We start from the raw sequence: 19,159 nt of genomic DNA on the forward strand, positions 1-19,159 counted from the left end.
AAATATGAGACGACGTAAATGCTGTAGTAAAAATGAGACGTAGAGGCATATTATTTTTTTCACTTTTCAAACACACGGGCTTCGATCACATCCAAATATTTTGGATTTTGGGAGTTCTTGGCTCTCGACTCGCTATAACTCGACAAATAACCGGTTATCTTCCTATTTTTATATCAGATTCGGATATAGCGCGTCAAAATACATAACGATAGATGGGTCTAGTCCCTAACCCAGTACTTTTATTTTTATTGTGGGCTCGTATTGTCGATAATAATTACCGAATGTTTCGAGTTATCAAGTATTTTGAACAATAAAGTTATAAAAAATTTAATTTGTAGAGATTTCGATAACATTTTATTTCTGACATAAGCACATAAAAATACATATTGAAATTACATATAAATAAATATTTTAAAATTACTGTGAAAAATTACAATAAAAAAAAATTAATATTTTAATAACTTTAATAAATTATTTTTTTAATTAATTGTATAAAAGAGCATATATGTAATTTTGTATACATATATGTATTTTTTTTATTTAGTGAAAAAAATATAATTTTATCTGTGATTTTAGCAGACGTAATCGTTTGTTTATATATTCAGTTGTTTTAACGGTCAAAGAAAAAAGGAAAAAGAAAAAAAAATTGATACAAAATTTTTTACTTCGAGTTTGAGTGATTTTAATTATATCAAACTTCGAAATATAGAGGCTAAGGCATAATATCAATCTTAACGTTATAAAAATACTTCGAGTTAATCTCCTATTTTCCTTCGACTATAAAGGTTTTTATCGAGTTATACAATTTTCTTTAATTTATAGATTTTTTTTAGAGAATAAATAGAAATTCGAATTGTAGAGATTTTCGAGTTAATGAAGTTTGACTGTACTTATTATTATATTAAGACAATCATAATGTACTTTTTAAATGTATTTAGATTATTTTTTTATTTTAGATTATTACAATATTGAGAATTAAAAACACATTTTGCTAAAACTTAAGATTATTAAACTTTTTAAAGAAAATTTTATATTCTTGTTTATACTTGAGATAATAATCGTTAATGTCTTACTTTTTTAAAATACAGATTTGATGACAGATTTGATCTTTCACATTTTACAATTATTTTGATTAATTCAGAATCATTTTTTTACTAAAAACGTCGATTATTATTTATTGAATTTTTTTATAGAAAAGGTTTTTGTTAATAGACTACAAATTAAAATTATAACATTCATCTTATAAACTTCATCTAAAATCAGTTAAAAGAAGATATGATTTTATATTCAATCTAGGTCACTAAAGTTTAGTTTATGAAAAAGTTTGCTTCTTCAATTTAATGGTACAACATTTTTGCTATGGAAAAATTAGTTACAAAATCTGTAAGAAATGGTATTTTTCAGTCTCTCAAATATTGTCAGTGGAGAAAATTAGAGTATCCAAAGTAACAAGGAAAATTACTGCAATCCAATCCAATCAATTTCGTTCGCGTTATGTTACAATGTGTCAACTTTGCATCCATAACATTCGTAACGGCGCGAAGTGTTTCACATCGTCACCTTTAAACGGACGTATCTTCGCCCATTGAGCGAAAGAGCCGCTCGGAAGACTCACCTTTCAGCTCGGCGAGAAGATGGAGCTGGTACCATGAAATTGATGGAGCTTATTTCCGAGTGCTCGTCGAGCAGCATCGAGTGAAAAGTATATCGGGGTGTCCCGGAGACTTCCTGAATGTGGCTGTGCGAGTAATTGCACGCTGATCCTCAAAAGCTAAAGGATACGTTCGTTGATACACGCGCGCGCGTCGGGAGTCTCTTCCGCAACCTTTATCACTTTAAGCTCACGTAAAATGTCTCAAGCGCGTCATTTCAATTATACAGCACGTTAATCTTCTCTAAAGATCGCTCGCTTGTTCCTCCTTGTTTATTTTTACAAGTTAATCAGTGTCTTTCGTTAAAATCAAAATTTATTTAGATATTAATGTGGAATTAGCAAAAAGTGTGCCATAAATTTAAAATAAACAAAAAAACATTTGCACGGAAAAAAAAATCAAACATTGGTATAATTAAAACAAATATATTTTATTTAATTATTATTGTTCTATGTACCAGCATAAAATTGTGGGTTTAGTTCCGCCCTCTTTAAATAAAAAAAAAACTTGAAATAGTTTTATAATGACTAAAAAAATTCTATATTTAGTAATATTTGTCTTATTGTATATATTTAAACATTTTTCTTTTGATTTTTTGTGACAAAAGATTTTCTGTAGTCCTTTTCGCAATTTGGACGATTTATAAAAGTGCAGTTTGCTATTATTTCCGGATATTATTTGGTATGAGCTTTTGGTATTCATCTTTGATCTTATTACTGACACCAATTATATTACCATACATCGATTTCTTTTACGCAATCTTGATATGACACGATCTGATGTCTTCAAATAACACAAATACAGAGTAGCTGAGGTTAGATTCACGAAGGTGACGAAATATCGGTAATTTTGCGAGAGAGTTCGTATATGTTACCGTATGTGTCGCGCAAGATAATGTGCATGTGAATGTAGTAGCAAACGTTTGAAAAATGAGATGAACGTGCAGAAAAGTATTACTCACGGTTTATGTCTATTAGAAAGAAAAAAAAACAGCAAAATAATAAATTACTTGTGTGAAAAAATTATTCCGTGAGAAATCGACGACTTTCCGACCGAAAAAAGCGACACGAAAAGAATTGATTTCTACGTATATCTAACAAAATAGATATTTATACAACTAGTGCGGTAAAACACACGAGCCGAAGACGAGATTCGCACATGTCGCATACAATATTTTTTGTTACCTGTGCGTCGAAATATTAATCTTTTTGTGTGAAGTGACACGTGAAAAAAGGATCATTTTTCATGCACTGGTAGCGAAAACGTTGTTTTCTTCTATGTAGTATATTTGATTAATTGCATCCTAAAATAATTATAGTTAATTTATTGCTTTAATATTAGTCGTAAAATAAATAATTTTGCGTTTACAGTATAAATATTTAAAAAATTTTAAAATATAATAATTTCAATTAATAATGTAAAATCTCAAGATATGATTGCTAAAAGTAAAATAAACATTTTTATGTATAAATGTAATCATAAATATAGAGAATAGAATTATTTTGTTAACTATTTTATTCACTTACTATTTATGCAATAATAGTAATTAAAATTTACCATTTGCACGAAAATAATTATAAATACAGCTGAAATGTAGCTATAAATTATAATTTAATTATGCTAATTGCAACTATCTTTTTCTGTGTACTCGTGGAAATAAACGATTGGATGCTAACACAGATTAATACAAAGAAAATCCGCAACTTTTTATATCCACAAATTGGAAATATCTTACATTACATGTAATAGATATATATATCTATATATAAATATTGTTTAATATTTGTACTTTAATTATCGAGGTGTTCAAGAATTAAACATATCAGATTATATTATTTACCGGTGAAGAACCGCGAGTTCCCAAATAATGCTGACAACAGCAGTAATTTGGGGGAGACGTAGCATCGACATATCACACACACACGTCATTCGATATCTTCCATCAGTTTTCGAGCGCATCAATTATCGACGTGTTCGAAAGTTGATGCAAGATATCGCGGACAAATTACGTATGAATATATAATTTGTACGCGAAGAATCATGAATTTCCGAAGCTTTACAAATTGTAGCGATATATCGAAGAAACCGTTAAAACTATCGATTAGCTGCATTATCTAAATTAAACGTAACGAGAAGTTCCGGCGCGCATGTAAAATCTTAATAAATCGCGATGCTATACACCGCGCGAACTCGAGTGCTCGCCGCGCAATCTGCATTTGATCGATGCGAGTTGAGAATTTATATATCTGCGGTACTATATAGTGTCCTAATGCGCCGTTTCGAGAAACAGAAAGCAAACTCTCTCTGTTCAGCTGTTTCTTATTTGTGCCGACGTAGTCTCTCCCAACGGCATTTCTCTCCGCTGTCAAGAGACATATTTAGCAAATTGCTCCGGAGAAAGACTTTCAGAAGTCGCGCGCTGCGTAGAAGCCGCGGGAATTCCGATACATCGGAAACGCCAAATACTTGCTAGACGCGTTTAATGATAATTTCGAGGAGAACGCGTTATGCCTATATTCATGTAATAGCGAATAACCAAAGGGTTCGAAAGTAATGTATAACTTATAACATTGTCGTTTCTTCTTTTTTTTATAACAATTGTATTTTTTCCATAAAAGTACATTTTTCTATAAAAGTACACACAAGAAAAAAATGTTAATTGGACTAATTTTCCAACTAAATTACTTCATTTTATGTCTATTCAAGTATTTATATATTTCAATTAAATATATAAATACTTGAATTGAAATTTGTGCATTTAAGTTAAATATATAAATTCTTTAGCTGACAAAATTTTAATTTAATTGGAAAATTTAATCAAATTAACAATACTTTTTTTAGTGTAACAAATATTTTATTATTATTTGTTATCGTGTTACGTTTCTTTTATATTACTTTTGTCGTTAATTTATAAACGTACAATGTATGAATATGTTAACTAAAATCGTATTGAACTAGTTAAATAGTAACATAGACAGTTGGACGTCATTTCTAAAAGAAAGATTTTTAGAATTTCGTAAAAAGCAATAAAAAAAGTAACAAACTGTTGTTTTCTAAGTAATGATAACGATAACGTGTAATTTTTACGAGCGTAACGTTTCCAATTATGAGTAATTTAAAAAATTAGCTGGACAAACTTCGCGATTCATGAAATATGCGAGCGACGTTAATGAAGTGATTCTCGTGGAATTATACACGCGGAGATTTGCGAAAGTGAGTCGTCATGATAGACACGCGTCAGAAGAGCGTCTTCTCCGGAGCAATCTTGGTACGTCAAAGGAACGAGATGCGCGAGCCTCTAGTTTGACTAGTGTGTTTCCGGTTGGCAGGGGAAGCCTCTTCACCTCGCAGACGAGTTCGGTGACGGAGGCGACCAGCGACGAAATTGACATCGACATCGAAGAACCGCAGAGAGTAACTACGTAAGTATTTATTGAATTTCAAATTTTTAGGTTTTACGCGCATTGAAACACATTCAGGGCATATTTTGTTGGCGAAACAAATATTCTGATTTTTTCACAATTTTAGAAAAATTCTTAGCACTAAAGCAAAGAAAGATTTTTAATTTTTAAATTAATTGAAAAGAAATAGTACAATCAAAGGTAAGTTGAACATGTTTAAATAAAATAGAATCTAACTTTTGTCATAATTTTTGAGACATTTTTAACAGGAACTTTAATCTTGTATTTTTTAAAGGAATGTATTTATCTTTTCCTCTATTTCCGCAATTTCTTCAATTCTGTCAGACATCATTGTGAGTTTCTTGATTTTTAACTTCTTCATTTTAAACCGTCTTTTTCGTTGAATTTCTTTTTTCTTATTCGTACTGTCTCTTCTGCTCCTTTCGGTGATTTAAAATTTTTCTGATGAGAATTTTACATATTTTAATATTATCATATCTTTTTGCATTTAGTTTTAATTTTTAATCTAAGTCAGCCGCAGCTTAAATTGTATTGTATACAATTGCTTTTGTGCGATAATCGATTGATTTTCTATACGAATATTTTATTTTTGTTTCGCACATTATTGTACTTATATTAGAGCTAGAGAACTATCGATGCACGAGAACAACGATAGTTTCTTTTATTTTTTATCGCATTGTAAACACGAATTTTAATACAAGTTTTCTACAAATGCTCATTGAACATTAAGTAAAGCACAAAATGTGATTGGTTCTACTTTTGAATTCAATCGTCTTATCACTATTCAAACTATCGAAATGAAGGAAGATTGGAAAAAATACTGTAATGCCAAGCACGTGTACGGAAAATGAGATAAAGCTAGATAGATTTTGAAAGCAATCTATCTCGCTCTTTCTGTCGCTGCGTAGGAGCAAAACGCTGTAGTACAAGTGAGTCAAAAAAGTTAGTCAAAGGTTCAGTTGTGTAGTAACACAAAACGTTACCGTGAGTACTTAACGTTATGACGAAAGCAGATATGACGAAAACAGGTTGCTCTCAAAATTTCATTCTATCGTATCGCTTTATTAAGCAGGCTAGTGCCTCTTCCAGTTTTCCTTCAGTTTCATAATTGTGATGCTCCGTGAACTATTGTAGTGATACTTTCATTAAAATCTTTTGTAAAATATAAACAAATTATTTTTCACTTCCATTATTTATATTTTTAAAAATTAACTTTTAGCTTCGAAATTTATATTCAAATTTTTGTATTTTTAATTTGGTATTTACATGTATGTACATACATATAATGAACTTGAATAATTTTTTAAACATGTTATATAAATGTTTTTCGTAACTATCGAAGATAATCGATAGTTAAACATTAAAATATCAATTATTATCGATAGTGACAACTCTAGTACTTTGAGATTTAATCTCACTAAAAAACACTGTTCTTATTACCATCTTGATAAAAAATGTATTATCTTGACAGTGCATAATTCTAGAACGTTTAATAATATATTTTTAAGCGAAACAAAGAAATATCTTTTATAATAAACCTGTTAAATAAATTCGTTAAATAAGTGCACGATTACTGAAGCATCATAAACATTTTGTTTAATTTTCAGCACTCTTGCCATGAGTGATTTGCGATTAACGTCATTATAGTTCTTTTTTAACCGTTGATAACTTTCTGCAAATTGCTTGTTGTAAAATAGAAAAATCACAAAAAAAAGCTTTACTTTTCTAACCTAAAAAATTTATAGAATTGACATTACGGTAATTCGCAATAATTAATTTAATCTTATCTTGGGTTAATAATTTCTGACTCCTCCCGGTTTTTTCCTGGTCGCTAATAACCCCGATAGACATTAAACACCGGAGATCTGCGATCTGTTTGGTAACTCCTAAAGCGACCCTCGTAACCCACTGCCGTGGCCGCGGTGGTCGATCGCCCGAGTTATTAAACGCCCGTTTCGCGTGTACACGGAGTTAGACCCGCGCCGACCGAAATCAGAGTATAGGGAGCCGTGAAAGGTATATCTCCATGCAAATTACTTCTACTTTGTATGCGGAATCGATAGCGTCGAGGAATTTTCCTGCGCCTCGTGCATACCTCTCTATCATAATATACGAATAAATATCGCGTAGATCGTTACACGCCCGGCACGGGTCCCCGCGTTAGACCCGGAACATGCTCTTCCATTTCCCCCAAGACGAGATTTAATCTCGCGAAAATCCTGCAGTTCTTCTTCTTTCCTCATCCGCGCTCATGAAAGGAGAAATCCGAACGAACGCGCGACGGAGTTCTCGATCTCTGTAATGTCGTCGGAGAAACTTGTCTTGTAACTCTTGTCGTAATCTACGTGTAATCTGATCGTTTTCGTCATTTTTCGTCGCGTGCAGTGCCCCCTGCACTCGTGCATTCGCGTTTTTCACCTTTCAACCGTCCATTACCAATCCACTGCGAGCTACGAACGATAACCGGGAGAGAAATGAAAATGAAGGTTATTGAATATTACCCAAGTAGGCGTATGCACAATACATATTCTACACTTCGGTACATTATCGAACACGAGTATAACGTACGAAGGAGTATTTAACCTTTAGCCTTTGGCTCCCGTAATGTCATCCCGGCGGTACTCGCTAGGAAGCAGATCGAGAGCTCAATAATAAATTGAAAAGTAATTGATAAATTACATTAATTATATTAATTAACTTCAGTTTTAACTGGCGCGTGTAGGTACGCGCTTTTTCTATATTAAGCGCCACTTTACGCGCTTTGCAATAGCGCCTTATGACAGTTGAAGGATTAAATTATTTATTTCAAGACTGATCGCACATATTAATTATAAGGTGCCTGCACCCAATGCGGCCATGCATCTAATTTGGTTCATTCGTCGATGAGGCCTCTCTCCCATTTCCAAATAGTTACATAATAAATTTCACAGATAACGCTGATATATCGCTCAGGAAGTCGATACGATGTATTTATGCTCAGTTAAACTGGCCAATATCTGCCTTCTACGGCTTGTAATTACACTTTATTCAAATTGTGCTCTTCTGAACGTAAAATTTCAGAGATAAGTCTTTGCTTTGCATCACTATCGCAATTTATATTATTGTAGCTCTTTATTTCCCCGACGAAAATAATGTATTTATGAGATGTACGCTTAAATGTTAAGTAGACGTTTCAATTAAAGGGTAACGGCACCCCTGAGGCTCTAAAATAATCCCCTAAGTTCGGGAATTTTTTGCGGGCAAATAAACAGCTTTAACAGAAAACAAATTATAATGAGCTCGGTAATGCAAAGTAAAAATATAAAGAAGCTTTTTTAATCTTCTTTACAATCAGCTTACATCTGAAAGCCGTGTAATAAGAAAAAATATTTTGCACTGCCTTAAATCAAGCAAATGTCTGAAACCGCATCCAACGTTGTTAATTTGTTTACTGTTGGCTTTCGTTGTCCTAACAAATTAAACATGTTTATCCGAGTGCAGAAAGATCAAACTGGTATTAATTCAAGAAATAATGTCGTCTACAAAATCTGCTGCAATAATTGCAGTGCATTCTTATGTGGGACAGACCAAAACGCAGCTGAAAACCAGAATAAAGGAACACGCGAATAACTATAAACTTGAATTGTCGAGAAGCTCTGTCGTGACAGAACACATATGTTAAAAAATAATTATCTTTTCGATTTGAATAACGTCAGAATCCTTGACTCGGAACCATCCTATCAAGAAAGACTCATTTCAGAAATGATTCATATCAAAGAGCAAATTAACGGTATCAACCTGCAAAAAGACACAGAGCTTCTCGACAATTCCTATTATTGACATTCTGTCCAGAAGAGAAAGCGGATAATTCTGCCAGCTCACATCGTTGACTGTCAAACAGTTCACACGTTTTGACGCTTCCTTCCTACAATGTACTCTTACTTTGGTACAACATCTGTAATTATCGCAAGTGTGACTTTTTGTTTTTTATACTTTTCTCGTTGTTTTACATATTCCGTGTATAATGTTTTTGTTTTTTTTTTTCCGGTTATTTTAGAGTTTTCCACAATTTTATTGACTACATTATTTTCTAATATTATTGACCGGAATTACCCTCATGTTTTAATGATTTGACTCCACGTTTTTTCGCCGTGGAATAAAAAAATTCCGGTTTGATTCTACGTTTTTTCTCCAACAAACGAAAAAATATTGTCTTCGTTTTTTTGTCTTATTTGTAATGTTTTTGCGTTATTCCGTATCTTTTACCATTTTTTTATTTATATGACTTAATTTTCCGGCGATATGTTGATGACTTCAAGTTTTTTCATTGTTTATGCATTGTTAACATTATGGCAATACTTATTTTTGTTTAATCTTAAATATTTTTTGTATCGACTGATGAGGACTTCGTAAAATCGAAACGTTTCAAGTTCTTTTTATTATTGCGTTTTAGAGTCCATTTGTTTGTTACATTTTTCATCTTTATGTATAGTAGTCAATAAATTATAATTTTGATAGGAATACTGTATTGGCTCGTTATATTCACCTGTTTCTTTATAATATTTATTACTTTAAATAAATTTATTGAAAACAAATATAAATCATTTTATTATACACATATTAAATTATTAATAAAATGTTTTATTTATAATTGTTTTAAAGCATTTTTTAAATTGTTTATAAGATAGATATTTAAACATGGAAACATGGAAATGTTCATCATGCAAATTTTTTAAATGTTTGTAAAATATTAATGTCAGCAGAAGATTAACTAAGTTTGCAACGTGCTTCCAAACAGCGTAAACATTAATAAAACTTTTCATAAACAATGTAACCATCAATAAAACTCTTTATGAAAACACAACATATCTTATTATCATACAAAAATTAAAATTTTATTTAGTATTTAACTTTTGATTAGTACTTGTTGTCTTTCTCCAGTTAATTAAAGGAACTTCTTGACAGGTAAAAGTTAAGATAACGCCTCGTAATAAATAAATACAGTTTGAGATTTAATAAATGGTTGCGTGTGTAATATGTTCCATAAATATATTAATAAGTGCTTAATTAATTATGTTAATTATTTATTTCACAAAAATACTTTTAAAAAATATCTTTAAAATATTTATGAAGAAGAGGAAAATATATAACAACGCCATATTAAATACATATGCAGTTAACTTGACCCAAGTGCTATCCTTTCTTTTTAAATCTTTACCGTACTTATATAAATAATTGAAAATCTTTTATATATCTTTTTGATTTCACAAATGTTTTCCATTTAAAAACATTTATTTTCCAATTTATATTTACAAAGTGTTATATTATGTGTAAATTTTGTGTATATATATATATATATATATATATATATATATATACATATATGTATACCTACATATATTTATATATATTAATATATCTTTAAAGACGAAAAAATATTGCTTATGTATTTAAATTCAATATAATCATAGCTAAAAATTGAGATATAAAAATTAAAAAATATATATTTTGCAGGGAATGAACAATACATGTACGATTTCTAATCAAAATCGGGATAATTTAATCTAGTTAATTTTTTTACAAAAGAAATTTTTCCAATAAAAAATAAAAATGCCTTTTCCGATCTCTACGTTAAATTTTAACCAGGAAACCTGCTGATGTAATTTAACTTGCGGCATTGTTTGCATCGTATTAAAAAATTATTAAGAAACATCTTGTCTATAAAAATAATTTTGAAAAATTTTGTTTAAGCTAGTGTTATTCATTTACATCCTGCGTATGTAATTATGGTACAGGTTGCGTTAAAAATAATTTCTCTTTATACCTTTGTTGCACGTCGCACTTAAGTGCGTAAAAGAGAGGCACGATGAGAGATGGGGGAGGCCTTTCGGCGGCTTTTCGCGCCATTGACATTTCGAAGAGAGTCGGTTCTGCGGGCGCGAATGGATCGCACGGTATTTCGCACAAAAGGCCCTTTTCGTACACTCGCACGGAGTCGTGAGTGCTGCTTTTTCCATCGCGCCATTACTCCGCGGCTGGGTACGAATGACCCAGATTTCGCGGTGTCGAACGAACCCGCTTGCCGTTCACGTGTCTCGAAACTTGTGCATGAAGATACTTGCCAGAATTTTCCCTTCCATCTTCACTCAACCCCCTTCGTTCTCGCGGTACTTCCGCCCGAATCTTTCTTACGCCTACCAACCTAGCTAAGAGCACCTAGTTTTGGATATATCTTTCAGTGTTTCATTGTCGCTCGCTTTCATCTCAAGTTTCTAAAAAATTATCATTATACGCGCCCTGTGAAATTAAATTCTTTAGTCCTTTTACATGTGTTCTCGTTTCTTCTCTTTTTCATCCTGTTATTCGCTGTATTTTTTTTATTATTATCAGTTATTGTACAAGTTTCACACGTTCCAAATATGTTGTCGTTTAAAACAATATATTATATTGAATTTTAATGATTTTTATTTTCCAGCAATTCTCTCCTATCAGTTTAGAAACAACACTAACAGAATTTTATTATTTGGTTTTTTTAATTTAATAGGAAATATAGGACAACAAAATCTTTCGTGTTTTGTAACATTAATTCTACATTACTCACACGAGATATATTTTAATTCTTATTTTCTTAGATAGTTCTAAAAGTAAGTAAAGATATTGTTTTCTTTAAATAAAGATAAATGCAAGAGTTCTCTCTTAATCACGAAACAATATTTACACTAAATATAATTACATGTGTATATTAAAAAATTTTTTATTTAAAAACATTTTTTTAAATATATTTATTATAATGTGCATAGTTATCAAGTAATTTTATTTATTTGGTATTATTTTCTTGATTGAAAGAAGTATTTTGTAAGTTTATAAAGAAATTATTTTATTGTTATATTTGTTTAAAAAATAATACTGAATATATCACAAAACTAATTATCTGATAACTGGATATTGTCAGTTTATTTCATATTACAAAATCACGAAATATTATAACTTTTTACAGAGAACTTGATTGAAAGTTAAAACTCTTGCTAGTGACACAGTTTTATTAAAAGCAAATTTGTGTTCAAAAAAATTCGCTGATCTGTCATCGGCAAAATCAAATTGAAGATGTATGTAAATAAAATTGCAACAAAGCGTCGCGATTCTATTACCTTCACCTTTATTTGTTTCTATTTAACTTTAGTCTGAAAATATGTAAAAGATGTGATAAAAAAAGTTGCAAAATATAATATTAAATAAACAAAATGTATACAGTCCCATTAATTGTCTAGACTCAAGGTATTGGAAATTTATTTTATACGATAATAAAAAGCAAATCAATATTTTTATGGAAATGCACTAGTAACAATTTTCATTTTCAATCAAGTTTTTCTGAAAGAATTATAATAATTAAAATTGTAGTATAAAATAAACTTTCATGTTCTGTGTTTAGATAATCTGTTTAGTGGCTGTTTTTACTTGATATAAATTTTTTCCCGTGAAAGCAATAAAATACACATGATATGACAATTATTTTAAGAGAGAGACAGAGATAAGTGATTTATACATTTTGTTTATATCCTAAAGTAAAAGAGATCTATCTATTTATTTATTACTCGTTTTCCTCAGTGGAAATCAAATTCTCCGTCGTGATACTTTATAAGCATTCCTCATGGCGTTTTGCCATTGTATAAAGCACTCTATCTCACATTTACACTCACGACAAAAGCATCTGCCAAGGAGCTAAACGTTCTCAGAGACGTAAACACCTGAAGAAAGAGCGCTCTTCTCGATAAAGCGTACTCCCTCGCTCTCTTCGGCTAAGCGTAGGAGAGGGGCGGGTCGAGAGCCTACGGATGACTGGCGCAAAGTCGAGAGAGAACAAAACCAATATTTTGGTCAATATATGGGACAGCCTGTAATCCGCGATGAATATTGACATGTAATATTGCGTTTGACACACGAATCTATTTTCCAACTCGTGTAACAATTATTCGCGCGTTATGCGAGTTGCAAAAAAGAATAGCTTTATTAACATTACGTCTCGTAGCTTTGTCTCGAAAACAGACTTATTTATTCTTTACAGGGTGTTTGGTAAAGATTTATGCAATCTTTATAAACAGGTAGAGCGCATTAAACTGAACAGAAAAGTCCTTTACCGTTTTTCCATTTTCGCAATAGTTAACGAGTTATTGATTGCACAGGTATACAAAAAAAGTGGTTTCTTTTTGAAATTGAGAAAAAATAAGCCAATTCAGCAATTCTGACCTTGGATTTAAATTCAGCAAGTCAACATACATAAAGATTAATTACTTTGATCCGCCGAACCAACCACTTTTTTGTGTGTAATCATCAACTTATTAACTATTGCGAAAATTACAAAATGGTAAAGAACTTTTTTGTTCAGTTTAATGCGCTCTACCTGTTTATAAAAATTGCATAAATCTTTACCAAACACTCTGTATATATGTATATTCTTCGTATAATCCAGCGAGAAATGACCCATGATTGATCGAGTTAAATCGAAATCATTGATATTTTATTATATTGAAAATATAATGCTTAAAATTTAAAGCTTATTTCAAAGTCTGTGCTCTAAATGGAAAAGATTGTGACATATTTGTCGCCAGACTCTTAAACAGGCAAATTGTGTACTTTTAGTAGGATATCAATATTTTATCATTTTGATATTTATTCGAAACTATTTTTTTCCGCTTTTTATATACATCCCAGCAAACACAAAGTTACATGTAACGTGCTTGTTAGTTGTAATTTCCCACTCAACAATGTAATTGTAATATAACACGTGTGTTATATTACAATTACATTGTTGAGTGGGAAATTACAACTAACAGGAACGTTACATGTAACTTGGTGTTTGGTGGGATATAATCACTTTTATTATTACATAAAATGTAATATGAATAAAATATTATATCGCAAAATCGATAATGTGAAAATTTTATAATTTAAGCATAATAATTGCAGATTTAAATATAATATAATTATAATATATAAATTTAAATATAACTATAAATTGTAGTTAAAAATTAAATTATTTAAATTTAACTAAATTAAAAGTTATTTTTTAAGCATGTTATTTAATAATAAATGATACACTTAAAAAATATTCTTATTAGCATGCAATTGCCGAGAATAATTGATTTTAATTTAATTGAATTCATTCAAGAACTTTGATATTATAAGCGTTATCCTGTATTGGAGAAAAATAAATAATTATTTCTTTCAACACTTAATTCAATACTTTTGTTTTAATTTTAATTGGATTTCAGTTAGAAGTGAAAAACGTAAGATTTGTATAAGAATGCTAGCATCCTTTTTACGTCATTCTGTTCTTGTTTTTTAATGAACGATAAAATTAAAATGACAATAACGTGCTACATCTTTATAAGCGCGTTTTGAGTACTAAATTTTTTTACATTATAATTTAAAATAAATTAATATTTATAATTTTTATTATTTGTTTAATAATTTGATAAATTAAAAAAGATTTATAAGTTAATAGTCATTTAATTTTAATTTAAGTATAATTTAATTTTGGTTAAATTATACTTATTGTTAGTTCTGTTGCCTTATTTTTAAACACAGAAATAATTTTTATATATAAAACTAGCGGTTTTATACATAATCGGCTAATCATAATCAAAAAGTAATCATTTTTATCTGCGAAAGTGATTGTGTGTGTATGCGTGTAAGAATAGGCTCTCATTCAGATAACATGATTGAGCTCTTTGAAATTCTTTTTAAAGTGTCTTTATAAATTTGAATAATTTGTTCGAAAACAACTTAAAAAGAATTCTTTCTGGTAATGAAAGAATTCTGTAAAAGTATGTTTTCTGATTTCTTGTGGAGCTAAATCAAAGTTGCTCTGAAACAAATTCTTTTTCTTTATAATGAGATGTAATTGTGTGAGCAGTTTTGGTGTAGCGCCGACAGGACACAATGACTCTCTTCTTCGTAATTAAAGAACTACGCAGAATAATATAAAATATGTGGTGTTATGAGATTTTTCACATCTTAGCTAAATTCTGATAATATAACAATGAATTGACATCTTTTGAAGATAAACTTCCAAAATCCGAAATTTATCCGACTCGGTGTCGGATAAAAGTAAATAAAGTATTTTGACAGTACAATTTTGTTTAATTTTATGTAAAAATTATTTTAAGTATTTAACATTCTTGAGAGTTATATATTTGCTGGAATATTATAATATGGATACTTGTGTCGTACATTGTATGACTGCTAATTCCCTTACTGTACAAAAGTTGTTCTCAAAAGCTATTTTATGTGACGTAAGGAGGACAAATGATGTCATGCAATATGGCCGATACAGTACGTGATGTACTCAGAAACATATGTGCGGTATAAATTGTGCACGCGTGTATGTGTGTATGTATAATATAATACGTATTTTCACGTACTTCTCCTTTGCTTCACGTATGTGCATGAGTTTTACATATACTTTTCGAAATTGTGTTTGAGACAAATGAGTTTAATATATAATATAAGAGTTTATGGATACTGTTCAAAAATTATTTTAATTTTAATGCAAATTTTTATAAACTATAGAACGTTCTTTTTTAACAAAAAAGCTGACGGTTGGTAATATAAAAGTAAAATTTTTCAGAATCCTTGAACATGCTTTTAGAAATAAAATACAATAGCTTATTTCATAATGGAAAATAAAAAAGAAACTTTTTTACATTTTCTGAATAATAACCTGAATCATAGCTGCAAAAAGGAAATAATATTCAACAATCAAAATCAAATTGTTCCGAGTCAATAATTTATCAAAAGTTGTGGTATAAATCAATTGAAATTAATGAGTATTTTAATACACGTTTTTGATGCTTTATTTCTCGCTGGGATGGATATTCCAACACAGAGAGAAATTGTTAAAACGCGTCAATGCCTTTAGAAGTAGCTTTGAACGTGGTGTACTCGATGCAATTTACATTAACGAGACACAGCGTTACACTTTACTGGTTATTTCTAACGACGAGAGGGAAACGAGCTGTATCAAGTTGCGCATCTTCTATCTTGCCGCGTCGTGATCGACTAGGTAGATTAAGTTAACGAAAATCGCAACTTGAGGAGAAATCGATTTCTCTTTTAAGCCGAATCAAGTGAATTTAAAACCGCCCTACAATGAAGTGGCTCGTGAATGTTGCCAGTTTGATATTTTCAATTGCGAGGAAGCTAACTTCCTCTCTCTAATTCATACTTTTATCCTTATAAAATAGAATATTTATTTATTTCAGTTTTTTAAGGTCAATTTCTTTTCTAAGAAGAGATTTGGTTTACAATATTTCTATAATCATGTACATTTATTCATACTTTACTCGTAATAATTATCTACAGAATATATAAGTCATATTACAGTTATATAATAATGTAATAGCTTTGTAATTTTGTATTGTGTAATATTTGTACTATATTGCAATGATGACATAATTTTTAAATAAACTAAGGTATTGTATATTACAATATGACAGTAATAGATTAATATGCCGTATTGTTAAAAAATTATACAAAAATAAAAAATGCAGCACTATGAAATTTTTCAGCCATGAAATCAGAGCTGGAAAGTAACTCGTTACCTGTAACAAAGTTAGAGATACTTTTTTCAGTAATTATAACTTTGCTTTCTATCTAACTGTAACTTAATTACATTTTTTTATTTTAATAATTAATTTAATATATTATTTTTATATAGTTATTTTATATATTTTAAACTTATTTATTCCATATATGGTGTTTAACATATACGTTTAGCAGAATAAAAAATAAATTATCTTTAAAAATGGCTGTCATATAACCATAAAAATTGAAATTTTGAAATAAGCCTTGGACTAATTACACAGGCCCACAAAATGTACCCTGCGCCGTAAACCAGACCAAGTTATTCCTATGTATTTTGGTCCACTAAAAACAAATCTAATGTCAGTTTTGCTCCACCACATTACAGTTTTTTCCACCCTCAAAAAATACCTTAAAAACCATAAAACCGGGGATTTCTGATTTTTACTCCTACAAACATTAAACTTTGTGATCCAATATATTTTAACTAACCATTTTTAATCTTAAAACCCTCTAATAAATGCTCCTTAACCTGATAACCTATTAACAGCAAATTCCATTACCCCATAACCCCAGGGATTCGATGCAAACGACGAGAAAAATTCCAACATGATACTGTAACTTTGACATTACAAACTCAATAGCTGCATGAACTCTTAGGTATCCAATTCCATCTTTTATAACCTAATAGCCCTGTATTCTTTAGTAGCAAACCATAAAACTCTATAATCCCCGAGATTTTTCAATTCCGTATGTTTAGAGCATAACTTATGATTACCTATGTTTGCGTACTCTTTTGTCATCGAATGACCTATGAAGTGGATTTTTTTTTTACGCTTTGTACTTTTTTTATATCTTTTTTACGCTTTATACTTTTCACAACTTTGTCTCTTTTTAACATCCAATAGAAGTCAGTCATTATATTATCGTTCCACCTGCCTTAGTAACGACGTTCCATTTCTCTAATGCCTTAATGGAATCGTTCTCTCTGTTCTTCACTGTATTCTCCAAGATTTTGGGAATCGAGATGTGAATAGAGAAAATGTAGCTTGAGATTTATTAAACATTCTAATGCATGAAAGTTTTTTGCAATGTCATTTACTAAATCTCTATAGTCTTTACTTCTGTAATTACTCAAAAAGTTTTCGACTGCCTTCTTATAACTAAGCCATACAGTTCGTTCGTCGGCATTCATTGTATCGAGAAATCCTTGATTTCTTAAAGTAAAGGGCATCCCGTATTGGAAATTTCCTAGATTGTCCTGGAATGTCGCTTTATCCTATCGAATAGAATCTCCTTGGATCCTTAATTTTTATATCGGAATTAAAAAATCTGCTGCCTCAGAGGATGCTGGAGATGGTTGTAATGTCAAAATTACAGTATCATGTTAGAATTTTTTTCGTCGTTTGCATCAAATCCCCGGGGTTATGGAGTAATGGGGTTTGCTATTAATAGGTTCTCAGGTTATGAGGCATTTATTAGAGTCCTAAGATTAGAAATAGTTAGTTAAAATATATTGGATCACAAAGTTTAACGGTTCGTAGGAGTAAAAATCAGAAATCCTCCGGTTTTATGGTTTTTAAGGTGTTTTTTGAGGGTGAAAAGAACTGAAATGTAATGGAGCAAAACTGACATCAGATTTGTTTTTAGCGGGCCAGAATACGTAGTAATAACGTGTTCTGGTACTTTTTTGTCGGCCTGTGTTATTAGTTTACGATATTTACGATTTATACAAAATTTCAATTTGGTAAACCTTTTAGCAGATAAATATTAATTCCGTGCACTTTATATATATATATATATATATATATATATATAATAATGATGTAATAATAAAATAATTATATAATAATAATTTATTATATATTATTAATTTAATTAATAATTAATAAATACATTTTGGTTTCAAATTCTTAAGATAACTAATTTCTCAGTCAACATATATTGGATCATAGAATATTTTCTAGATTTTTTACTGGAAAGATTTATATAATAGCCTATTTAAGAAGATAGATATTCTGAGACCACATTGCTACATTTTCTCTAATATTCTTATTACTTTGTTTATATTTAAAGATACATTATTTTAGATATCCTAATGACATTCTTCAGAAATTTTCCTACTTGTACAATAGAATATTTAATGTGTAATTTGATGCGGTAATTGTAATTTTTCGAATATTCTATTACATGCAAGAACTCTTGAATAACTAAAAAGTCAAATTTGGGAAATAGAACGTACATAATTATTATTTAATTACAATTTTTATTTATTTACAATTAAATTATAAAGAAAATTTATATTACTGTGTAACAATATTAAAATATTTATTTTAAAATGTTTATAAGAACAAATATAGAAAACGGAACTAATTATAGAATATGTACAAATATAGAGAGAATCGCCCCGATCTAATTGTACACTACGTCTCCAATTATATACCACTTCAATTATATATTACATTATTTTAATTATAATGTAGTATATATTTGAATGTTTAATATAATAAATAGAATAATTTAATC

General features: G+C 29.9%; 1 protein-coding gene across 6 annotated transcripts in view; it reads left to right on the top strand.

Annotated features, from left to right (window-relative positions):
• Nucleotides 1-19,159, top strand: part of LOC105838285 (potassium voltage-gated channel subfamily KQT member 1) — an 87,904-nt gene that overhangs the window by 57,792 nt on the left and 10,953 nt on the right. For 4 of the 6 annotated variants that reach the window (XM_028189080.2, XM_012683739.3, XM_028189079.2 and 1 more), the window contains one exon: nt 4,964-5,074. In XM_028189080.2, coding sequence (XP_028044881.1) covers nt 4,964-5,074 — 111 coding nt within the window. The remainder of the gene's footprint in view (nt 1-4,963; nt 5,075-19,159) is intronic. The other 2 variants (XM_036291240.1, XM_012683740.3) reach the window with 1 other exon arrangement.

The sequence above is a fragment of the Monomorium pharaonis genome, chromosome 8 (assembly GCF_013373865.1).
Source record: "Monomorium pharaonis isolate MP-MQ-018 chromosome 8, ASM1337386v2, whole genome shotgun sequence".
Classification (NCBI taxonomy): domain Eukaryota; kingdom Metazoa; phylum Arthropoda; class Insecta; order Hymenoptera; family Formicidae; genus Monomorium; species Monomorium pharaonis.